Consider the following 27500-nt stretch of genomic DNA (forward strand, 5'->3'; position numbering starts at 1 on the left):
CCAAGCAACCCAATTCCCTCACACAAATAGAAATCAGATCTACTTATTATTAGCCTAAACTCAAGAAGTATACCCAACAAACTACATGACTTACACACATTCATAGCCCACCTCCCCAGATATACTAACCATTACTGAGACCTGGCTAAAACCTACCACACAAAATGAAGAACCCCCCCCCAGGTTATAACATCCTAAGGCCAGACAGACATACCAAAAAGGGGGGGGGCGGACCTGCAATCTTATTTAAAAATACACTTAACCTCCAGCCTCTGAAAACCCCACTTCTCCAATTTCAGAATGCTGAGACATTAGGCTCCGTTATGTCCCTCAAAAACAAAAAGAGAATCAACATCCTCTGTAGTTATATTCCTCCAGGAAATAACTCACCTATAATAGAAGGGATACTACAATGGGCCACACTCAACCTACCCCAAGAAACCATCCTGCTATCAACATCCTCTGTAGTTACATTCCTCCAGGAAATAATTCACCTATAATAGAAGGGATACCAATCAACCTACCCCAAGAAACCATCCTTATATTCCTCCAGGAAATTACTCACCTATAATAGAAGGGATACTACAATAACCATCCTGCTATCAACATCCTATGTAGTTACATACCTCCAGGAAATAACTCACCTATAATAGAAGAGATACTACAATGGGCCACAATCAACCTTTCCCAAGAGGTAGTTATATTCCTCCAGGAAATTACTCACCCATAATAGAAGATACTACAATGGGCCACAATCAACCTACCCCAAGAAACCATCCTGCTATCAACATCCTCTGTAGTTATATTCCTCCAGGAAATAACTCACCTATAATAGAAGGGATACTACAATGGGCCACAATCAACCTACCCCAAGAAACCATCCTGCTATCAACATCCTCTGTAGTTATATTCCTCCAGGAAATAACTCACCTATAATAGAAGAGATACTACAATGGGCCACGTCGACCTACCCCAAGAAACCATCCTGCTATCAACATCCTCTGTAGTTATATTCCTCCAGGAAATAACTCACCTATAATAGAAGAGATACTACAATGGGCCGCAATCAACCTACCCCAAGAAACCATCCTGCTATCAACATCCTCTGTAGTTATATTCATCCAGGAAATAACTCACCTATAATAGAAGAGATACTACAATGGGCCTATCAACCTGCCCCAAGAAACCATCCTGATATCAACATCCTCTGTAGTTATATTCCTCCAGGAAATAACTCACCTATAATAGAAGAGATACTACAATGGGCGCAATCAACCTACCCCAAGAAACCATCCTGCTATCAACATCCTCTGTAGTTATATTCCTCCAGGAAATAACTCACCTATAATAGAAGAGATACTACAATGGGCCGCAATCAACCTACCCCAAGAAACCATCCTGATATCAACATCCTCTGTAGTTATATTCCTCCAGGAAATAACTCACCTATAATAGAAGAGATATTACAATGGGCCACAATCAACCTACCCCAAGAAACCATCCTGCTATCAACATCCTCTGTAGTTATATTCCTCCAGGAAATAACTCACCTATAATAGAAGAGATACTACAATGGGCCACAATCAACCTACCCCAAGAAACCATCCTGCTATCAACATCCTCTGTAGTTATATTCCTCCAGGAAATAACTCACCTATAATAGAAGAGATACTACAATGGGCCACAATCAACCTACCCCAAGAAACCATCCTGCTATCAACATCCTCTGTAGTTATATTCCTCCAGGAAATAACTCACCTATAATAGAAGAGATACTACAATGGGCCACAATCAACCTACCCCAAGAAACCATCCTGCTATCAACATCCTCTGTAGTTATATTCCTCCAGGAAATAACTCACCTATAATAGAAGAGATACTACAATGGGCCACAATCAACCTGCCCCAAGAAACCATCCTGCTATCAACATCCTCTGTAGTTATATTCCTCCAGGAAATAACTCACCTATAATAGAAGAGATACTACAATGGGCTACAATCAGCCTACCCAAAGAAACCATCCTGCTAGACGACCTAAACCTAGACTGGCTAGCCTGCAACTCCAACAATCCCTCAAACCATATTAACTTATTTGGATTCTCACAATTCATCCAAGAACCCACCAGAGTTGACAAAAAAATCCAAAAGAACCTCCATTCTTGATTGGACTTTAGTTAATCTCCCCAAAGAAAATTATCATCTGGGCTGCCTACCTGATGAACTGAGTGACCAATGCCCCACTTTCCTCCTTCGTAAACAAGTAAACATACCGAAACCCATACTGTATAAGGAAACTAGAGATGCACAAGGTAAATCCACAAATTCTTAACAGCATGTTATAGCAAATTGATTGGCACCCACTAAAACTCTACCATTAGACCAGGTAGTTGAGTTCTTCAATGTACTTTTATGACTGTTCTAAATATACTAGCTCCCATCAGGAAACTTAGAACTAAAGTTAACTATGCCCCTTGGCTAAATAGGACAACAAAAGCCTTACTAAAAGCCAGAGACAATGCCTGGAAGAACTGGAAAAAGAATAACACTAGCCAAGAAAGACAAAAATATCAACAACTTCAGAATCAGGCCAAAAAACAAACAAAAATGGATAAACAAAAGTACTTCCTAGACATTCAAAACAAACATTCCAAAAAACCCCAAAAGTTCTGGCAGGCTATCAATTCCCTTCTAAAACCCGGCAAACCTACCACCCCAGCTCCCAACACCAATACTGATAATGACAGCATAGCTTCTCAATTTAACCATCACTTCACAGAATCTGTTCTCTCATTATCTATCCAGCTATCCAACAATAACTCTAAATTCACCCCAACTATAGCTCAATATAACATACCCACCTTTACATTCTCACCTGTACCAACCTCCACAGTTAGAAAACTACTCTCTAAACTAAAACCCACCACTCTCGCAGCAGATGGTCTACCCACTAATTCCCTAAAATTAGCTGCAGAGTCGCTAGCCTACCCTGTCTCAATTCTTATAAACCACTCCATACAAGAAGCTTACATCCCCCAACTATGGAAAGTGTCATATATTATTCCCTTTCACAAAGGTGGCAACTCCTATGAACTGTCAAACTACCGGCCCATTGCTATCCTATCCCCTCTTTCCAAGCTCCTGGAGAAATGTTTCCAAGCTCCTGGAGAAAAGTTTTCACACCCAGGTAATGCACTTCTTAACCTCACATAATCTCCTCTCCTTCACACAGCATGGCTTCCGCCCAAACCTCAGTGCAACTACTGCTCTTCTGTCCTTTACCAACCAGGTTAACCAACTAAGAAACAACAACTTCATATCAGCCATATTCTTAGATCTATCTAAAACATTTGACATGGTCTCCCATAACCTACTCATAGACGCTTTATCCACGATGTCCTTCGCCCCCTCCACTACTTCCTGGTTCAAAAACTATTTCTCTGATAGAAAACAGTCAGTCAAATGGCAAGGTATACTATCACCTCTACTACTAACTATTATAGGTGTTCCTCAAGGATCAATGCTGGGTCCTCTACTATTCACCATTTTCACTAACAAACTACATACCTCCATCCTGCATGCATCACTTATACAGTATGCAGATGACTCCACACTAATCTGCTCAACCCCATCCATAACCACTCTCCAAAAGCTTACCCAAGAATCCTTCTGCTCCATGGAACAATGGATTACTGATATCCAACTTATTTTAAACCCCAACAAGACCAAATTACTCCTTTTTACCCCCAATAAATCCAAAACCACACCTCCTTCCTTCACTATCACCTCCAAAAATGGCACCACAATCTCCCTCACCCCCCATACTAAGCTCCTCGGTGTTGAAAAGATAATGATCTTCACTTCGATGTACATATTTCGCAAACCATTAAAAAGGTACATAAAAAATTAGGAACCTTATACAAACACAAACAGTTCCTATCAGACCAAGCATGAATCTCCCTAGCCCAAACCCACCTCTTGTCTACCCTAATGTATGCATCACCAGTCCTAATTCATATCAGGAAAACAGACCTGGACAAATTAAAATCATGTTACAATGAAATTGCAAAATTCGCCAATAACTCCACTTTTAGAAGTTATCACTGTCTTGCCCTAAAAGAACTACAGTGGTTAGAACTCCCTCAGCTAATTAGTTACCACCAACTAGTGCTCACCTTCAACATAATAAGGAACCCCCACAAAACCCCAGCCCTAAACCATCTACTTAACCAATATTCAGCAATTCGTCCTCTGTGCTCATCCAACAAAACCCTGCTCTGTATATCCAAAGCCAACAATACTGCAGGGAAAGCTCTTTTCTCTCACACCATTGCTAGGGAATGGAATAACCTCTCCCAAAATATCTCCTCAGCACCATTATCTCACTTTTCAAAAAGTCACTTAAGTCACACCTCTTGCAGTCATGGCTCTGTCCTTGCATCACATAAATGCTTTCCTGCTCTCCTCCAAATCTTGCTACCCTCCTCTCTTCACTACTTACCATCTCTAATATACAGTACTCAAATACTCCCTTACAGGGCCTACTATTTTACATATTATTTTATCTTGTGAGATGTCTCCTTAATGGCATCAGTTTTTGATTGCATCACTCAATGTGTGTTTTGTTCTACCAATACTGACATCCAGGGTCTATTATGTATAAGCTAAGCTTGCTTTGAACAAACTATTGTATGATATATATCTTTGATTGTATATATACCTCTGTACAAAATTGTTTTTTGCTGCAATTGTGTTGTTGTGGAGCTTTTCTCCCCGGGCCTCTTCTGTAAATGGACCTCGTTCCAGTCTGACTTTTTCGGTTAACAAATGTAAAATAAATAAAATAAATTAAAATATATATATATATATATATATATATATATATATATATATATATGTGTGTGTGTGTGTGTGTATGTGTGTGTGTGTGTGTGTGTTTGTATATGTGTATATATATATATATATATATATATATATATATATATATATATATAAAATATATATATGTGTGTGTGTGTGTGTGTGTGTGTGCATATACATACACACACACACACACACACACACACACACACACACATATATATATATATATATATATATATATATATATATATAAAACAATGGACAGTTGTCCAAAAATTACTAATGACCAATACAATTAATATTTTAAAAAAGTACAGTCAGTATTCAAAGGATATAAGTATTCAATTTATAACTCTAGAACTGAAAAGGGAGGGGTTATTTGAACTTAATCTATCCCAGAAAAGTATATTCTAAATTAAAACTGTTTCAGCTCTGTAGACGACTCAAAGAAATTCTGACTTGGAAAATCATTTTTGTATGTTGTAGTATGTAAAAAAGAAGTCACAGCAAGAAAACTGTTGATAGTCATGGAAATAGATGCTCTGGTTCTGTACTGCTTTCCCTGCTGTATTGGTTTCTGAATGAATGCCCCAGCCTTTTCACTATCCTCACTGAAACTTGTTACCCTAACAAGATTTACATTTTTGTATGAATTCCCAAGTGTAAAATAGAATAATAACAATGTTGTTTCTACATCTGTATAACAATTTCTAATGGTAAAGTAGAAGAATCGCAATGCTATTTGTTTCTGTTGAATATTTAATTTCAGCTCTCACTATAATGCTGCATGAGATCCATTTATTTAGTCCACCATATATGCATTTCAACATTTAAAAGAGGCATGAAAGTAAGGACTCATTGGACCCAGTTCCAAAAGACATGCTTTCAGTGTAAGTTACCACGTATACTGAGAACTTGCTGAGAGCAGGTGCTTTGGATTCTGCCCCCTGCAGTAAGTCACTTACACTAAGAGCAAGTCTTTCAGTATCAGATCAGACTTACAATGAGAGCAATTATTTTGGAATCTAGCCCATTAGGCTTGATGTAAAGGAAATGACAGATGTATTCATTAGCTATTTCACAATAAATTCAGTACACTTCTAGGATATTTGGTAATTTGAAAATTAGGAACGATTACTATTATAATGCAACGTAGTTAACCACAGTTAGCAGTAGGTCTTATTTGTTCCATGATTAGCTGACTAATAAAAGTAGCTGCTATAGCTTTTGTCTTGATGTATTTTATGAATAATACATCATTAAAATGATAGACTTTGTTGTACTGTCACCTTCTCCAAATACAAAGATTATTTTCAATCATCTATTTTAGTGCGTATTGGTCCAATTCTCTTCTCTAGCATTAAAGTAAAATATGATATACATTTCTCAACATTCCAGCTTTCTGAAACATGATTTCCTTTGATCACCAGCAAACCACATATGACTATGGAGTAGGTTGCACACTTTGTGTAAAACAGTCTTCACAGAATGTCTTCTTGTACATTATTACCATTCAAGATGGAAACAGATGACTGCCGGTAGACAAACATGGAATGATTTCCGCTATATTTCTGCTCTATGATGTTCAAATTCAGTTAAAATTTATTTCTGATCTTTACTTCATAATTCATTTGAATTTATCCTTGAAGTATAATTTAAATTGTTTCTGTCTTGTTTTTGAGTAACTAGTTTACTATTCTTGCAGCCTTGTTTGTTGCTTTCACTGTAGCCCTGTTTTACTACAGAATTCCAACTTGTCCTTTACAGGGATGGGATTCACTTCACCATGTTGTATCTTTTAAGAAGAACGATGTTAACTATGATTTGGTCATTTGTGGATTTCGGGACTTGTTGTTAAGCTTTGTCTATCTTAACTTTGCTGATGGATTTTTTCCAAATGATGGATTTTTCCTTCTTAAATCAGATGAAGCACTTCTTCCAAGGTGGACAAATTATGGATTAATTGTCACTTTTACCCCAGATGTTAGACTGTTGGTCAGCTCTCAGAGCATTGTGTGCCCTTTCCTTCAGCTTGAATTGGTTTCCTCTGAAAACAACATTTAATTGTGAAATCTACATTGTTTAATAGCAGTAGTAGTGAGTAAAAGAAAAAGATTAATTTTATATCTTGTATATACCGTATGCTCAGCTTTGGAATCTACATTATTAATACTGGCAGCAGGGAATGAAACAAACTGTTAAAGCACAGCTACCATCCATTTTACTGGTGCCACAGGCCTGGTTCTGACTTAATAAATCAGGATGTTTTTTATTTCTTGTGTGATGCATGAACCTGGCAATATTTGTAATTGTATCATCTGACTTTATTACTTGCAGTCATTGGCTGGTCTTTTGTGTTACCTGCTACTTTACTATCTCAAATCTGTACATAGACTTGTTCTTTTGTTATTATTCATTTGTATGGTGCCCTACCACACTGGGTGTTATGACAAACAAATAGTGTCTGCATATATTTTTTTTTGATTAACTGAAAGGTTTAGTGCACTGAATATGTCTAAATAATTCTGTCATTTTAATAATTATCGTTTACTAATTTTCTTGTCAAGAACCAGATTTGGAAAGTACTTAGGTTTAACCACTTGAATACTAAAATACTGATTGATTGATTGATTGATTGATTGATTCTACTGTTTCTAAATGGATTTTCTTACATTTATTTCTAGACTAACTTTGAGCCTGGAAATAAATTTATAGTGCGGGCAGAAAACTGTAACCATTTGCTGCTTATAAAAGTCTAGGTCATTATATAGATTGTATGTCTGCTAGAAGTGCAGGGCCTATCTATTGCCATATTCCACCATACAGTATCCAACCACAAGGAATATATTAACATCTTTGACATTACATTGATGGCTGTGATGCCTGCAGTGAATAGAATGAAAGTGCAAATATGGAGAATATATGGACTGTGTCTGAAGCTTCAGACTCTCAGAAAGAATATTCCCTTTAATGCAAGGTGCAGCAATCACAGACTCGGACTACGTACGAGAGGAATGCAGGACCACAGCTCTCCCAATATTAAAGGCTGAGAGGGAGGCAAAGACCCCTTCAAAAATGCTTTAATAGCATTATAGTGATTCATTGTATTTCCTTAGCAATTGCTATTTAATGTCAATACACATGGGATTGTACAGTTAGAGGTTTTCATTTCTGACAGGAACCAGTTCATTGTTACATTGTTATTAAGTATTCTACTATCTCTGTGTAGAGCTGAAGTTTTATTAAACAGTTTAGTAATGATCCTAATTTGAAAATCATTTTGAAATATTAAGGAAGAAAGCAACATATTAGTTTGATTTTTTTTATGTTCAATGTAGTGAATCTTCATTGCTGACTGTTTTATCACTCAGGATGCAGAGATTACACCTTATGTTATCAGTATGTCATACTGCAAAATAATGCTTCCCAACTGTTTTTACTTCTGTAGTTGTTTTACTGGCTCTTTTCACTTTGTCAAAAGCTGCATGGAACTTGTTTATGATGTTATAACATTTTCTTTCTAATTAGTTATCAAGACCAGCCTACTTACCAGGTTAATAAATAAATAAGACACATAATATACAACCAAGCATACATCACAATCCCTTTACATTTCTGCTTCTTATGTAGAAAGTTATGTGCAGGGTGATGGGGGAGGGGGACACTTAGAAAATCAATTGCAATGGCAGGAGATACATTAGAGTTGTAGTGAAAGGCCCATATTTTTCCAGGTTTAAATAAATTAGTTTCCATTAACCCAGAACTCCTAAACAAAAGATATGATTTTATGTAAACCTACTGCGATTGGTTGTTTTTTTTACTATGCAATGTTTAAGTATATTTGTAGAAGTTTTGCGAAGTTTTACAAATAGGCAATTTTGTCTGATGAAGTCCTAGTGATTAGGGATGAAAGCGCTCATCTCTTAATAAATGCTTCTGTGTATGTGCTGCTTGTACATTTTGTGTGTGTGTGTGTGTGTGTGTGTGTGTGTATATATGCATGTCTATAATATGTTATATCATCTTCTATATTCTTATTTTTCTATAATTACATCCTTATAATGTTGGTGTGTCTGTCTGTCTGTATGCATACCATGTATTACACTGTTAAATTAGATACAAGTAGCAAGCATGGAACTACAGACAAGACTGAAAAGCTTTACATTCCTTAGCTAGCAGCATGTGGGTAACAGAATTTTGCTTTTTGTTGAAGAAGCTTGAACTGAGAGACAGAGGCAGATAGAGCATAATGCCATCTGATTCTGCAGTAGAGGAAGTTTCAGTGTGTTAGGCTTCTGATGGGGAAGGCACTGTCAGGCTGGAGCAGTGTACAAAGATAGAGAATAACTCTGCAGGAAATAGGTAGCCACTAAGATTTGTTTGTCATCATGCTGTGAGGTTGCTTTCAGGATGTTTTTTTTTTTTTTTTTGCTTTTATTTTAAAGAGTTAGTCATGACATTTATGGCTTCAGCTTTTTGCTTTTGTTCAGTATGCCCAGGTTATAAATCTACAGATTTTGTTCTGAAATTAATATTATATTTGTTGTTTGTGTGTGGAGGTAGTCCTAATAATTGGAATGGTCTGCTCAAGTACAAGGAATAAGACATTCTACACTACCCAACATTCAGCCTGCCTTGTCAGCAGTTTGCTCACAATATAACATATTTACAAGACAGCATTGACTTTCCCCCATCTTATTAAAGCATGATGTATCAGTTAGAGAAAGGTCCAACCAAATATTCCTGTACAATGTAAGTCTGAAAGCTTTCTGATGAGTTGACATTGGAGCTACAAATGGTCAATTTTCTCTTGCATGTATATTCATTTCCGCATGCCAGAATGTAATGTTTCAGTCATTCCAAGATTATGTTTTCACACTTAGCTGTTGTAGGCACAATGGGGAGTAATGCCAAACTATTATTAAGATAGTTAGCAAACAGGGATGGAAAATTTCCAGATGACCATATGACTATGCCATCTCTGATCTCTCATCAAAAAGCCTGCTGTGAATACTAAGTAAGTTGGTACAGGAGCTAATGTGAACTAAGAAAAACAAATGTTTGAGAAATGAGCCTTGGGAAGCTCTACATTTTATTAAATAAAGCTAATATTGCCATGGTTCAGCAATAATTCAGTAAGTATTGTGATGTTGATAATCTATAACCACTGCAGGTTAGATGGACTAACCCTAAAGATTTACAATTCTTTAATGGGGGAGTACGGCCCAAGGAATCAAATATGTTGGAGAAAACAGTGAGGCAGATTATGTATACCTTCCAGCTTCCATAACAAAATACAAATCATTTTTTAGGGTTATGAGAGTAGTCTTAGTACTATGACCATCTGTGCAGCCATGCTGCTGACAATAAGCTTCAAAATAACCCCTTAACCTCATGGTTGCTGCTGTTTCCACAATCCTGGCCAAAGGTACGAGGAGAGTAATTGGTTATAAGTAGGTGTCTGATTGGGCAGGTGAATTCAATTTATGTTTTGAGATGAGAATAATGTTTGCTGTTTTCCACAGCTCATGGACCATACCCAAAGAATAAAAGATGACAGTATTTTTCAGTAGAAAAGGTGTTGCAAGACTTCAATCAGTTTACAAGCAAAATGCAACAGTAACTGTAATAATAGCAACCATTGCTTTTTTTTCTACAAGTGTTTCCTCTTTATTTATGGGAAGGTACATTATGGCTGTTTCTGAGCTACCTGATAACTGATGAGTTGATGATAGCTTTAGTAAGCAAGTGATGTCAGAGGAGACATATGGGAAATAACATAAAGTTCTTACAGTTCCTAAGTGCAATGTAAATGGCCAGAATTGTTGACAGGTTTGACAGAAATGTATGTTGAGGGTATAGCAGCTAATAAATGGGTATTTGGACAAGGATGCAAATGATAAGTGTTGTTTGATATTTGGTGAACTCCTGGCTCGGTCCATCTGTAGTGGAATTATTATCAGTCACTGTCAGAGATGCAGTCATGATTTCTCTGTGAGGGATTTGCTCAGAGGTGCTCTTAATATTTGTACTCCTAACACTCAGAAGGAGATTCTCTGTTAGCTTCCAATGAAATTATATTTGTTACTGCTACAGAATTGCCCATTAAATGTTTTGTTTGGTTTTGGCTAGAGATTAGTACCTTTCACATGAAGTGTCACAATCCTAGGACAAAGAGACAATGTGAGGCCACACCAATTAACATCTCATTAGTGGATCATTACATGTCTTTGACTTGAACAGTCAAATGTCAAGACTTCACCACTCTATTCCTCCCACTACCATCCCATGTGTCATGGCTGCACGGATACCTTCCAACATACGTACACACAGAAACACCCATGAGCACATGCAAACACACACACACACACACACACACACGCACACACGTGCACATCTAGGCAGCAGCATTCATATCCCTACAGATATTCACACACTTATACACACTTTGCACACATGCACATATATGGATGACTGTGTTTCCTACCCACAGGCACATTACGAGCCTTGATCTATCCATAGTAGTGAATGGGTATACTATGTCAAAAGACAGCATACAGTTTTTTCCTCATCATACCCAAAAAATGTGGTATAGCAAATCTCTCACATTACTCTACCATGATATTCTGGTGCTGGAAAAAATTTTGGAGGAGATCACATAGCTAATTAATATCATCCATGCCCCTACACCACATAGCTAATTAACATCAGCCATGTCTGATACCACATAGGTAATTAACATCAGCCATGCCCCTATACCACACAGCTAATTAACATCAGCCATGCCCCTACACCACATAGCTAATTAACATCAGCCATGCCCCTACACCACATAGCTAAATAACACCAGCCATGCCCCTACACCACATAGCTGATTAACACCAGCCATGCCCCTACACCACATAGCTGATTAACATCAGCCATGGCCCTACACCACATAGCTGATTAACATCAGCCATGCCCCTACACCACATAGCTAATTAACATCAGCCATGCCACGACACTTCTGCATTTGCACGCAGCTTCACCAGGGAGATCACTGTCCATGCTGTCACTAGTTGCTACCCATCACTGTAGTGGGAGCGTTCTCAGTGATTTACTAGGACTCAATGCACTGTGAAAACCTACCAGGTATAGTTTTCTACAGTATGGTAAGCCATTCTGAAACTCAGAAAATATGCATATTTATTTTAGTCTGAAATCTAATGTTCATCTGTAATGTTGCTGATGACTATAAACATAAAGATTTCCTAAACTGCACATAGATATTATCCTGATGGATTCTGCTTGTTTTGTTTACTCAAATTTTATATTTCTTTGGCTTTGTAATTGTTCATAGATATGAAACAGGTAAGAAATATGAAACTCTAAACATAATAAAAATAGAGAACTATATTTGAAACATAAGTAATTTATTTTTTTTCTAAATTCCTGATATTTAATCTTGACTTATAGTAAGAACACCGATTTTTCAGCAGTCTGTTATATGTTAATTAAACATATGTTGTTATTGTTGTTGCCTACAGGTACAGAGTTTCTTGAGGGGCTGGCTGTGCAGAAGAAAATGGAAGACAATCATTCAGGACTATATCAGGTCCCCTCATGCAGACAGCATGAGAAAAAGGAACCAAGTTGTATTTAGCATGTTGGAGGCTGAAGCAGAGTATGTACAGCAACTGCACATCCTTGTAAATAACTTCCTACGACCACTTAGAATGGCCGCCAGTTCCAAGAAACCACCAATTACACATGATGATGTTAGCAGCATATTCTTAAATAGGTAAATATGCCTAAACAAAACATAAAAATGCAATGTCTTAGCATAAGACTGTCAAACATCCCTTTTACAGAGGTTTTTTTTTTTTTTTTTTTTTTTTTTTTTTTTGGCACATAAACTCTTGGTATGCTGATGTCTTTTAAATAGCTATTTAACCTCTTTAGGCATTACATAAAGTTTTAATAAGTGATCATAGCGACACCTGACTCAGGATTCAAGAACAAAGTTTATGAATTAAAAACAAATGACTAAATCTAGAACACTTCTTCAAAAATGGTCTTTGTTCCTGATATATAAATGCCAAATAAATAATGTTTCTTTCTGTATGTTAAGGATGATAATAAATATAGTACTTCTTAGAGTGCGTGCTGTACATAGTATCAGAGGGCCATTTTTATCTGTTAATTATGTTTTGCAGTATTTCCATAAATAACATGAAAGTTGATAGAGCAAGAAGCTCAGCTTTAGAGAAATATCTTGGATGTCAAGATTCACCTGTCAAGCTACACACATTAAACACATAATACACCAGCTGTGACTAGGCACCTGATCATAACCGACTGTATTGTTCATAAGCAATGTTGAACACTTAAGTATGTCAAGTTATGTAATATTATCATTCTACATCTGGAAAGCAGCTTCTAGTATGGACCAAAGTGCAATATTTTAGGGAGGAGTTTATTTCTCAGTTATAGAACACTGATCTCGTACAGCTTTTTACTGATAAATAATTAAAATGAGCATGGCAAGGACTTCTTTTCACTTTTTATTATTGCTTTTCTAGTGATTAATAGACAACAAATAAGAGCTATTTAGTCCTTTTCTACAAGTAAGGCTCTTGGAGTATTAAAGAGCATTACATTTTTAATTATTTTAAAACAGTCTGTCTATAAAACGTGAGTGAAATCTTGAAATCTTGAAACTTAAACCAACATTCACAAAAAGTTCAACCCAATGTTAACTACCTTACTGAACCTCCAACATAAAATATTTATTTTATTTGCTAATTTTCCAGTTTTATGTGCTGTAAAGAAAGTCCAACACAAAAAATACATTTTTTATTCCTTCTCCTCTCCCCACACTGTACAGTGCCCACCCATGCTGTTCTCTTGGCTTTCATACCTGCCAAACCATTGATCCTCTGATTGCTCTATCCAGGCATTCCCAGACTAAGCCTTTATCAGGTAGGCCCCATGCTCCATGGGAATCCAACCTCCATGGTAACCCAACTATAGTCCAGTGGAGGGGAAGGGAGATCCATCAAGGAGTTGCCTGCAATGGAGCCAAAAGCCATCATTCTTATGGTGGACAGTCAAAGGCCCTAGCTCATGAGATGGCTATCACAATGACTTCAGAGATGTCATCATGATCCATTGTAATCTGAGTAGATGACATTTGAGGCTCCTGGTCTGCACCATAGTTTACAAAGGTAACATGCTTCCCAAACCTTCTCCTTGAGATAGGAGATCTGGTCACTGGCTGCTTTATCCTATCCCCCATTTAGCTGGAAGCTCAAGACTCACCCTAAAATCAGGTTGGCAGTGACACAAATGGACACACTGCCTCTGCAGCATTCATCCAACAAGATATGCAAGTAGGTATTGTCTGAACTAAAAAAACATAGCTTTTCATTTCTGAATTTTAAGATCAAGTCTTTTTCTTCTTGAGTTGTTGGAATAATATGGTTTAGGTAAGTCCAATATGACACACAAATTAATTTGTTCTTTATCATTTACCACAAATGTATAAATGTCTTATTATACTGATCTGAATTATTTTTTTTTAGTCACAGTCACTGATAAATATTTAATTGTTTCTGGGATGTCTTTGTTTCATACAGGGTCACATCTTGTATTCCTGTCAAAACAAATTAAATCACCTTTAAATTCTGATCTAGTCTCTTGCTTCATATAAAAAAATGTATGCATTATTTGTTCTACTGAGAATAGCTTTGCATCTGTACAATTAAACCAAGAGTAGAAGTCTCTTCTCCATAGTCAGAAAGGTGACCACAAGGTGTACCCATGGTAGTGCGCGTGTGTGTGTGTGTGGGTGTGTACATGTGTGTGTGTGTGTGTGTGTGTGTGTGTGTGTGTGTGTGTGTGTGTATGAATACAGAAATGTGTTGGGGGAGGCTGTCATACCTCCACACTCCCCTAGACCAACAAGCAGATACAGCAAAATTAGAGATGAAGAACACTACACACCAGGGATGCTCTTTGTATTGTACCATTAAAGGCACTTAAAAATACAGGGAAAAAAAAAAACATTTTGTAGCAAGAAAGGTGTGTTGGGGGAATGTTAGACATCAGGGATAACTCTTTGTATTGTGCCTTAAAGACACTTAAAAAAACAACGGAAAAATATTTTTCAGCATGCACTTAAAAAGATTCAAAGTCTGTACTCTAAGCACTCAGCAGTACAGTGTTAGCACTCTGAACCATTACTTGACTCAAGGAATACTCCTAGATATTAGCTTAAAGTCTTTGAAAATAATAAATATAGCAAAAAATAAGGATAAGTTTCAAACCCTGAACCTTTGACACAAGGAGCTGGTGCCTTAATGCTCTCCACTAGCTGACAGATTAGTGTAGCAGGGTCATTTCTACATAATAAGAAGTAAGAAAGTGTAATATCTGACATTATGCAATGACTGCAACGGTCTATGAGTTATAAGCGATGGAGCAAGAAGAAGAGGCAACAGCAGGAGTGTTTGGTAAAAATTTAGGGGCAGTTGAGAGGGATGGTGGCGTGTCGGGGGGGTGCTTTGGGACCAAGCCAGGAGGAATATTAGATGACAACAGGGAGAATTTATAAACTTTTATGTGGACTCACTTAAAAAGTTAATAGAGCAACAGCTCCAGCATCATAATGCACTTTAGGAACATTAAGAAGAATGAAACTCTACTTTCTGAATTACTGAATGACTATGAGGATCCTTGACTTATGAAAGCAGGGACAAAACTAAGAAGATAAATCAGGAGCATCCTATACACAAAGGGACAGGAAAGAGGAATGTCAGTGCGTGTGTGAATGTGTGCGGGAAAGTGAATTAGGAGGGATGCCTCTGCCAATGCTCTGCATGGATCGCTTGTGTTGACTGCTGCAGCAAAGTGTTATTTTCCACTTGACGTAATTAAAGGTGAGTTAGAGATATGCAAATTAGCCAATAGTGATGTCTTTCCTCATTGCAGCTAACATGTCTCTGAACGACAATTTTTCAAATCATGGGAACATTCCCCCTTGGCTGCAGCTGTTATAGTCCTTGGTGGAGTTCTCTCTGAACCCCTGGGGCTTCCTTTTATTTGATAGTTTTGTCATATTTTGACCCTTTTTTACATAATACTGTAGAACAGTTTTAAAAAATGGCAAATACTATATAAAATATTAGTTTTTAATAACCAATTAATATAATTAGAATCATTATAACTACAAACTGAAATCTTAAAATCTTAGTCTCAAAATTATTTCATGTTGTATTAAGTTAGCTTATACCTGTGGAAGCATGGAGGTGCTTAGGTGAAATGGCAGTGGAGTTTTTAACTAGATTGTTTAATGAAATCTTGGAAAGTGAGAGGATGCCTAAGGAATGTAGAAAAAGTGTTTTGGTACCAATTTTTAAAAATAAGGGTGATGTGCAGAGCTGTAGTAACTACAGAGGGATTAAACTGATCAGTCACAACATGAAGTTATGGGAAAGAGTAGTGGAAGCTAGGTTAAGAAGGGACGTGATGATTGGTGATCAGCATTATGGTTCCATGCCGGGAAAGAGCACTACAGATGCGATGTTTGCTCTGAGAGTGTTGATGGAGAAGTACAGAGAAGGTCAGAAGGAGTTGCATTGTGCCTTTGTGGACTTAGAGAAAGCATATGACAGGGTGCCTAGAGAGGAGTTGTGGTATTTACAGGATATGTATGAGGGTAGTGTGACAGCGGTGAGGTCTGCAGTGGTAGTGACGGATGAATTTAAGGTGGAGGTGGGATTACATCAAGAATCAACTCTGAGCCCTTTTTTATTTGCAATGGTGATGGACAGGTTGACAGACAAGATCAGACAGGAGTCCCCATGGACTATGATGTTTGCAGATGACATTGTGATCTGTAGTGAGAGTAGGGAACAGGTGGAGGAGACCCTGTAGAGATGGAGATATGCTCTAGAGAGAAGAGGAATGAAGGTCAGCAGGACTAAGACAGAATATATGTGTGTGAATGAGAGGGAGGATAGAGGAATGGTGAGGATGCAGGGAGTAGAGGTGGCGAAGGTGGATGAGTTTAAATATTTGGGATCAACAGTTCAGAGTAATGGTGAGTGTGGAAGAGAGGTGAAGAAGAGAGTACAGGCAGGGTGGAATGGGTGGAGAAGAGTGTCAGGAGTGGTTTGTGACAGACAAGTACCATTAAGAGTGAAATAAAAGGTCTACAACAGGGTAGTGAGACCAGCTATGTTATATGGGTTGGAGACAGTGGCACTGACAAAAAAGCAGGAGTCAGAGCTGGACGTGGCAGAGTTAAAGATGTTAAGATTTGCACTGGGTGTGACAGGATTAGGAATAAGTATACTAGAGGGTCAGCCCAGGTTGGAAGGTTTGGAGACAAAGCCAGAGAGGCAAGATTACATTGGATTGGACATGTGCTGAGGAGGAATGCAGAGTATATTGGGAAAAAGATGTTAAGGATGAAGCTGCCAGGTAACAGGAAAAGAGGAAGGCCTAAGATAAGGTTTATGGATGTGGTGAGAGAGGACATGCAGGTGGTTGGTGTGACAGAGCAAGATGCAGAAGACAGGAAGAAATGGAAACAGATGATCCGTTGTGGCGACCCCTAACGGGAGCAGCCGAAAGAAGAAGATTAAGTTAGTGTATTGATTTTTAACTTTAACTCTCTCTCCATATATATATATATATATATATATATATATATATATATATATTTATAGTAGCTATTGAATGAACTTTTACCTTTAGTGCTGAAGCAAATGTGCATGCCTCAGGATCAAGCAGCCATACTCTACCTCTATTCCATTGTCTTGTATGTTTTAATGCTCTTCACGGTCTGCCTGGCAGCCGCAGAAAATTTACTTGTTTAATAGTTGTCTCTGATTGTTTTCTTTTTGTAAAGAAGCAGTGCATTGTATGTATATTATTATTGTGAATACTTTAACTTAATTAGAATTAATATGTTTTTAAATGGTGAAGAATATTTTATAACAACCATTGATAATTTCATTTAACTTTTATTAATATAGTCATAATTACTATGCATTATATTTCCAACTAGTCTAGTTTCCTTGTTTGCAATTCTTTTTATAGCTGTATGTTTTTCAAATAGCGGATTCAGTCTTTGATTAATCAGAATAGTATTTATTCTCATTAAACTAGAGTCTTGATTCTTTCAGATTTCTTCAAAATGAATTTGTATATGGTTATATAATATCTGTTAGTTAAGGTTAGCAATATATCATCAGCAAACAGCAGTATTTCCAATTGACAATTAGCATTTATTTCAAATCCTTCTGTGTTAGCGTTTAATATTATTTAATTTGACAATGATTCCAATGCAGATAGGCAAATAGTTGGGAGAGAGAAGACAATCTTGTTATGCTTCTTTTCTTATATTAACTGCCAGTAATAAACTTCTAATTTTGCACAGGTTTCTAAGATATATAATTTACTTAATAAATAATTATATATATATATATATGTGTGTGTGTGTGTGTGTGTGTGTGTGTGTGTGTGTGTGTGTGTGTGTGTGTGTGTCCATTAGTAAAACAATACTGTTCTACCATTTTCAATAATCACTACTTGTTTGAGGTGTCAAATGCCTTTTCTATGTCTAAATTCATGAGTATTAGTCCATTTATGTTTTTATATACCAAGTCAGTTAGTGTCATTATTCCTTTAGTATTGCCTTATATTTATTCACTAGTTAAGAAACCTTCTTGGCCCCCATCTATGAGTAAAGAAACTGTCAATTTTAAACTTTCAGTTAATATTGACATAAATACTTCGTCATCACTTTTTGAACATTGTTGTAAACTCCTTTAATAAATTAGTTAGTTTTTGTGTATTACTCTACATGGTCCTGGTGATTTTCCTTATTTTATTTATTCATTCTATCTCTATTATGGATACTGTTTTTTGTTAAGCATTCATATTTTCATCTTTATTTTATGTTATTTTAATAAAAGCTTACATAACACTGTCATTCATTTGTTCATAGATTAGTATTAGGCTAACTGCCCTTGCAAGCCATTTTAAGCCTAGCCAGTTATCCCTTGTGAGATTCAAACCATGTACCTTGTGTTTATAAGGCAAACACCTTAACCATTAGGCCACCCATTTGTGAAGTATGATCTGTATTTATCATGTCATGATATTTCTTTAAAGCTAGTAATATATCTTAACATCTATTGCTTTTCAGTTAGTTCCTAGGGTCTGTTTATTTCTTATCTGGTTAGTTTAGAAAATAATCTTACTTCTATGTGTCACCCTGTATAGTTCTCTAGGGGCAATGGAGTAGGAGAGTGGTTATACTTTTTCTAATGTTACAGCTACAATGCTGTAAAGACTCTAGTTTTATTTTAAATCTTTTATGTTGTCAATAAACATATAATTCCCCTTTTGAACTTTTAGCTTAGCTGTATTTAAATGTTCTTGAATCATAATTAATTCACTGTTTCATTATTTTAATTTGTTTCTATACCAAGGTGTTGTTTAACCTTGTATAAATCATTTTAATGAATTTTAAAACCATAAGTGTAACAATCTCACCAGTATTGTTAATGGTGAAGAAATTATTAATCTCTTTATGTAAAAGTTTCTTGAACTCAGTTTGCAGTTCAGTATATCAGTGTCCTATTGGCGATTGTCTCTTTTTATTTTTTTTGTACTTAGCCATAAAACAATGGGCATGAAGTTACTCAAAAGTAAATTCACAAAATGTAGAAATAAAGTTTATCAATTCTCTATGAGTTCCAAAGAAACAGGAATAGCATGCAAAACAGAAGAATGATGAGCTCTAAAGTAATCTGAATTATAGTTTTAATGCATTTTGATAGTGTCTTTTCCACCCAAACCATAACTACTTCTCTTGAGATTGCTTCCTTGAATATTATTCACCAGAATGTTTAAATACTGTTCAGCAAATGTGGCTTTAATGTCAAATATTTGGGTAAACCTTCTCTGCTGTTATTTAGTCAGTGAATAGTTAATGAAATACCTTCAAATGTTGAGCTAATGACTTATAGAGGGTGGCTTAATGGTTAAGATGTTTGCCTTACAAACACAAGGTGCAGGGTTTGAGTCTCACAAGGGATAATTGGCTAAGCTTAAAATGGCTCGCAAGGGCAGTTAGCTTAGTACTAATCTATGAACCTATGAACCTAATCACAGAAATATATTTGAAATACTACATGGCTTATAAAAAGTACTATCCCTGATATGAACATGTTCCAAAGAGATAGTTATTTCATGAACAATAACATGTTATTTCTTACCCATGCTATAACTTGAACATCTACTGTAACATGAAGAAAACAGTGTGCAATATTCTAATCTGAATTCCTCTAAACTTAAATGCATAAAAGTTATGCTCCAGTTTCTTTAGTGCTCAACTGAACTAACCTTGACCACCTCTTCTGCACCCAGTCAGTGCTTTACTATTCATAATGAAAATACTACCTCAGAGAATTAAATGGGCAGATCTGCATAGTTTGTTAAAATATATTTCAATACATATGCTGTATAAGAAAAAAGAGTTTATGTATGTGAGATCATGATAAAACATTATTATGTTCCCTGTGATTAATTCTTAATGAAATGTAAATTTAATAAATATTACAGATCAATACTTGAATATTGAATGTTTTTCCCTTTTCCATATATATATATATATATATATATATAGAGAGAGAGAGAGAGAGAGGAGAGAGGTGTTTATTACCACAATTATGAATCATACAATCTTGAAAATCAATTTCCTGAGACCAAAATATCATAAGACCAAAATGCTGAAGACCACAGTATCAGATTGCTGGACTTGCATCCCTGCAGGACCCATGATAGCACTTGTTGTTAGGTCCATCCCCCCTGCAGGTCCCATGTTAGCACTCATTCTTGGGTTCATACTGGTATGTGGATTTGGTACATGAGATTTTTAGATACTGCGGGGTCTTCAGCATTACTGTCATTTTTTAATTGATCAATTTTTAATATTGCCTAATCCGTATTGTATGTCATCTCATTTCCTATTATTTTATAAGGGTAAGACTACCATTACCTGAGTTAGCTTCTCTTTGCATTAATTGCTGTGTGGCCTATAAATTTATATTAAGCCTTGGCCCACATTTACATATTTTCAGCTCTCCCTAGTGTGGATCTCTGTCTTCTTTGCTATGTGTACCTTAAGCAAAGATAAGAATAACTTGTTTTATTATCATCACTGAATACACATCTCAAAAAAGAGTCTTTAGATATGATGTCCTTTTCACTGTAAGCAAACAATCATAATGAGTAAATCAATAACTAAATATCTGTTTTGAAGTTTTAGTTATGTTTTACACGCATTAAATATACAGTGAATAATCCTACTCAGTTACTGTTTATAGCCACTGAGGCATTATCCATGAGCACTTAATTAATATAATATCAATGGAGTTGATAAAAGTCTTTTGGCATTTCCCGGTTAGGGGTCGCCACAGCGGAACTCCGGTCCGCTAATGATTGGCAGTGGATTTTTACAGGGCCGAGATGCCAGCCTGATGCCCAACCTTCAAAGAAGGCATACCCATTCAAGTTCGTTCCTACCTGCATGTCTTTAACGTCACTCGACCACAGGGAGGACATGCAGACTCCACAAAGAAGGCGCTCCAGTCGAGAATCGAATGGGAGAACCTCTTGCTGTGAGGTGACAATACTAACCGCTGCACCCATAACCATTAAATATATGTGAATATGGTTTAAGCAACGATTTCTACCAGCATTCATAAAAAAGAAGACTTAACTTTTGACCCTTGTGTCATGTTACTGTTCATTGAAAAAAAGAAAGGATATCATTAACATACAAATTTGTACAAATTACTAGATAGACCACATAAGTGGAACTTTGATTTCAGTTTCAATTAGTCTGATGTTATGTCACTTATAAAAAGCTGGCAAATGCTTTGATGAAACTGAATATTTCTATCTACCAGATGGCAATACTTTGAAAATACTGATAGTATAAGATGCAGTTTTTTTTCTATAATAAGAAATTAAACTAAACTTATTAACGCTGCATGTATATAATTTGTGGAATGGTTAATTACTACCTTGTATAATATGACTTCAGTCTATTTTGCCCAAAACTCTGAACTTGATATCATATTTCAGGCAAGTATATGACTTATAAATTGCCACTCTGCCAGAATTTCAAAGGACTTCTACTGCTATTTTACAAAGTGTGTTCCTTCAGTACATTTTATCATGCTTGCTTTTACATTTGAATTATATATATATATATTCTTTCCAATTGAAACACAATATTATCTCCCACCTACTGGCATCAGACTTCACACTGCTACTTCTGTTGCAAGTTTTCTAAATTAACTCGATTGAAATATCTGCTCCCTGCATTTTGTCCTAGAGGAAAAGGCCTTCAGTATTTAATATGAGCTTTTGTATTAGCCAATATTCCATCATACCTCTAACCTACATAGAGTTGACAATATATGTGATTAAAAAAATATATATTAAGCCCCACCAGTATGAACCTAGTCAGATTAACAATCCAAGCTATTATTACTCAGTTTACTCTGCTGCTATTCCTTTACATAAACAATCACTACAGATGCTATCCAGGTTTATAATGAAGTTAAATGCAATTAGCGTTGCATGCCCAGGAGTAATAGCTTTGCATATTTGTTTGTCTTTCGGCTTTTCCCAGTTAGGGGTCGCCACAGTGGAACTCCAGTCCGCTAATGATTGGCAGTAGATTTTTACGTACTGGCTTGCCAGGCCTAATGCACAACCTTCAGTGAAGGAATGCCCATTCACGCATGTCGCCACACAGAAGACGCTCTAACTGAGAATTGAACGGGCAACGTCTAACTGTGAGATGACAACGCTACCGCAGCACCACCACCGCATAATTGTATTAATATGTTTGAAGTAGTCCTGGACAAATATATAATAGTAAAATTGGGTGAATGAATGAACAATTCTTTTTAGATTGCTATGCATTTTAGAACATTCAGGTTCACTAGAGCTAAACTCATAAATCATAAATTAGTGAGTACACAAACTGGCACTGCTCAACAACAAAATGCTATATGCCTAAATTACTGTACAACAGTAGGTCCAATCCAAGAAGACAATTTATAGTGATAACATTCAACCTAAAATGTTCATGGTAAACTCGGCAAGTGGCCATCCTATTTCCTCACACCCACACACACAAACTTACTTTACACATGGCCTATTGCTACCAACAACAACAGCCCCACAACTCACAATCATACCAATCAGCAAGCTGAGGAAGACAACTTATATGGGGTAAAAGTGCTTATTGTACTTCTAGAAATAAAGCCCATTGCATGGTATTTAAATGAAACTTCAGATGAAACAAGACAAACCCTTGAATGTTTTATAGAGGGTCTGATAAAGCTCCTAAAAATTGTAAAGAACTGAATTTTATTAACTGTCATGGCCCTTGTAACAGTTTGCCAATGACACTGACAAGACAGATTTTGGAACATTTGCCTCGAGTCTAATTACATTACACTCTTGGAACTATCCCTGAAGCAAATATTGTTTTACAGTAGTGGTTATGCTATGCAACTCAGATAAAAAGTTTCTAAACTTGTATACTTAAGTCTCTCACAAAATGTAAACATGCCAGCTGTTGGTGTATGTTCTTAACTTTGAATATGTTTTAACCAATGAGAATAATGCAGATAATAGTAGAGGGAAAGCATACTTCATAGAGTTACTCAGCTTTTACATTTTTGTCCCCTACTGAGATATTAAGAATGTGCTTATTTATTCCATAACTGTACAGTATTGCTGACCAATGTAAAAGTTTTAAGAACATTTGCCAGAATTCTTAAAAAAAAACATTTTCATAACTTCATGAATTCATAGGAAATGACTAGGATTGCAGTTCAGAAGACCACTGAAGAGACTAGTCCATATTCTCAGTTGCTCCCGAGCACTGTCTGGTTCAGTGGCTTGCTCAAGGTCACACAGTAGGCAAATGGTGGCTGAGGGAATCAAACTGTGTACCCGAGGGACTACAGATCACAGCCTTATCCCTCTGAATCAACTTCCAGGCAGTATACCAGACTTTCTGTGAAAGTCATCTGTCAAGTTAAATGATTTACAATTTTTGTTTTTTTTTTTCTCCAAATTATGAAGTTAGATATAAAAAAAGTAAAAAAATGTTAGCATTCAAGCTAAAGCTATTATTCACAGATACATATGCCAAAGTGTATTGCAGTAGCTCTATGAAAAGAAATGTAACTAACCCTTTGCTAGGTATCTGCAAAACTCAAGTTATCCAGCTCCTCCCACGATTTCCCAGCCTTTTCGACCCCCAGATGCCTTATTCCAATACACTGTTATTCCTAGTAACCACAGAAAATGCTGTAAATAATACAAATGCCAAAACTCCACAGCAGTGCAGAAAATAAAGTCAGTAAAGGTCCATAGACCTGTAGGCAAAGACAAAGCCAAGCCAAACCAATATGCTATAAAGTTTAATACAAAATATCCACCCCAAATAACCGCTTTCGTTTCACCCACGGAAACTTCATCAGAATGGTGTATTGTCACAAGCAAACTGCTAAAATAATCAAAACCTGAATGTGAGTGGCTGTATGTTAATTACACAACATTTGAAAATTTAAAGAAACATCACAGAAACGTGTTTACTCTTGTTTAACATATATACATACACATATGCACAACACAACACAATTTGGTAAAAATATTTACAAATATTTACAAAAATATATGTACACAAATATTATTTACAAAAGTGTATAGAATCTCCTAAACATGACAACAAAAATGTTATAAAATGTTTGCTTTCGTTTTCAAGGCAGGAATTATAGAATGGTGGTCATTTATACCAGGGATTACACAGGCATCAAAAACATTTGCCATATCATCTCTTGATATTCCAACCTGGTTTCCCAATCACCACCCTTTCTGGAATCTGAACTTGCTGTATCACCCAGAATTTAAATTTGGCTGAGGAACAAACTAAACAATGTCTGCACAGGACATTGGTGTCTTTGCCCCTGTTTAGATCATATAAGTGCTCATATAGTCTCTGTCTAAAACATCTCTCAGTCTTGCCTGTATAGAACGCATAACAGATGGTACAATATGCCATGTATACTATTCTTTTAGAGGCACAGTTGTGGTGTCCATCAGTAGGAATACACATATCCAAGCTTGGTAAAAATAACTCACTGTTATTAACCACCATCCAACACTGTGCACAACTGCCACATCTGAAAGTACCCTTATTTTTGTGCAGTGTGAAATTATTAACTCGTGATGCATTCTCAAACAAGTTCTTAAGGTTGACACCTCTCCTATAATGAACCTTAAAGTAATATTGAAAAACTGAGCGAGCGTTGGGCATCATGGCAAACATATTCCAGAACATTGGAATAATTTCTTTGATTTGCAAAAAATGTTGATCATACCCTAAAACATAATATATATCCTTGGTTCCAGAGGTTCCTTTGCCTAAAGGGTAAACATCTTGTGTTACCCCTATTTCCAAGATCTTCTGTATATCAGCTGTAATATTGTTGTTGGCAATAGGTTTACCCCTAATCAAGTGGTAATATTTAAATCCCAAACCATTCATAATTTCCTTCTTGATGTTATCAATAAGAAGTTTGGGATAATCTCGAGCCAAAAATAAGCTCTCAATAAATTCTAATTCCCTACTTCATTAGAAATCATCCGGGCTGCCCTCACCATTTGACCCTTCACAATATTCTTTTTTGGGGGAGGGGGTGGTTACTTTTGAAATGTAAATGCAAATTTGAAAAATATTCTTTTCTGTGTATTTCAGATGCATATTCACTTTTTTCTGTATCTTTAGAAATAAGTACATCTAGGTATGCAATGGACTCAGTGTCAACTGAACTGGTAAAGGACAGGAAACTGGTAGTGGTGTGTAAAAATTGCATAAAAATTGTTGTTGACTCAGGTGTACCATCCCGCAACACAAAAATGTTGTCCAAATAATGATAATAGGAACTAATATTTTTGAAAAAAAACACTAGTAAACACAAAATGTGTCTCCCAATAAAGGAGAACCACATTAGCAAAAATTGGGGAGCATGTTGTGCCCATTGCTACCCCATCCAGTTGTTTATAATATTCACCCAGAAAATAGATTAAATTGTTGTCCAAAATAAGTTCCATGTTTTCCAAAATCAGCCTAAAGTCATTGGCATTCAAAAAATCCAGCTTAGTCAAAACTTCTTCAAACCAGGTTAAATCTGTTTGATGGGGTATAATGGAGAAAAGATCTTCATCTTCTATGGTCATGAAAATAAAGTTGGCATCAAAAGGAACCTGCCCTAACTTAGTCAGGACATCCCGAGAATCTATTAAGATGTGTTGGTCTAGTCCATAAAATGGCTTTAGCTTAGAGTCAATAAACATGGGCAAGCATTGTGTTTTTGAGCCAGCTGATGCTACAATTGGCCTCAGTGGGGGGTTCTCCAAGTTCTTGGACCTTGGGGATTCTGAAGATTCCTAGGATAACTGGTCTTTTTACTCATATGAAATTGTACAATTTTGTATCAATCATACCTTGCAAGAGGTTATCTTCCAAACTAATATGTATCTTTTTATAAGCTATTTCAGTCTCATTCCTAGAGACCTGACAATATCTACCTTCTTCGGTTAATATATCTAACATTTTCCCCACATAGCTCCAAAGCATTGTTAACACCACTCCACCACCCCTTTGTCTGGCTTCATGATCCTTAGCTCCTTTTTGTGACTTAACATATATAAAACATCCCTTTCTTCCTAACTTAAGTTGTCACATGACCATCTTTTAGATTTGAAGAAATGTTTCAACTCATTCTCAAGTAAAACATCAAAATTGGACAACACTGGGTGCAGGGGTGGGATAAATGTACTCTTCCTGGAAACCACAGTCCTAGTATCCAGGATATGAAAGGGAGGTGAAATATCATGGTCTTTGTAAAGTTCTTTCAAATTTAAATTCCTAATGAATAGCTTGGTGTCAAGTAAAGTCTCAATCAATTTCCCTTTTCTAGCAGGGACAAAGGAAAGCCCTTTTGACATAACTTGAAATGAGACTCTTCCAAAGCTAAACCAGCATAATTAAAAACATGAAAACTGTTAAATGAATACACATAACCATTGCTATTCATAATGGTGTTACAACCTGAACTAACAGGCATACTGTAATTTCTTCTGGGTTACACAGTCCTCCTGCAATCTTTCAGAGATTAATGGACAGAGTATTAATGCTTCATGTCAAATATGCTGTTGCTTACCTAGACAATGCTATAATACAGTCAAAGTATGGAAACTCCTGCTAGTCAAGGTACAGACTGTACTAGACTCCATCAGACAAACCAGGTTAACTGCTAATGCCTCCAACAGTAAGTGAGACATGAACAAGATAAAATATTTAGGGTAATACATATGGGATTGTTAGACCCCAGAAAGAAATAAACAGAATCCGTGAGAAACTGGCCTATTCCATGCACTAAAAGGCAAATGAAGGTACTCTTGGGATTAGCTGGATACTATTAAAATTTTATACCAACAAAGCGCCCTCTTACAAACCTGACAAAAGGGCAGATCTCCCTTAAAGTCAT

General features: G+C 36.4%; 1 protein-coding gene across 1 annotated transcript in view; it reads left to right on the forward strand.

The window, feature by feature from the left end:
• Positions 1–27500, forward strand: part of RASGRF1 (Ras protein specific guanine nucleotide releasing factor 1) — an 892789-nt gene that overhangs the window by 150775 nt on the left and 714514 nt on the right. The window contains exon 5 of the mRNA XM_044076380.1: positions 12387–12640. Within this exon, the coding sequence (XP_043932315.1) occupies positions 12387–12640 (254 nt within the window). The remainder of the gene's footprint in view (positions 1–12386; positions 12641–27500) is intronic.

The sequence above is a fragment of the Protopterus annectens genome, chromosome 7.part0, assembly GCF_019279795.1.
Source record: "Protopterus annectens isolate FY-2018-M chromosome 7.part0, PAN1.0, whole genome shotgun sequence".
In the NCBI taxonomy this organism is placed as follows: Eukaryota; Metazoa; Chordata; order Ceratodontiformes; family Protopteridae; genus Protopterus; species Protopterus annectens.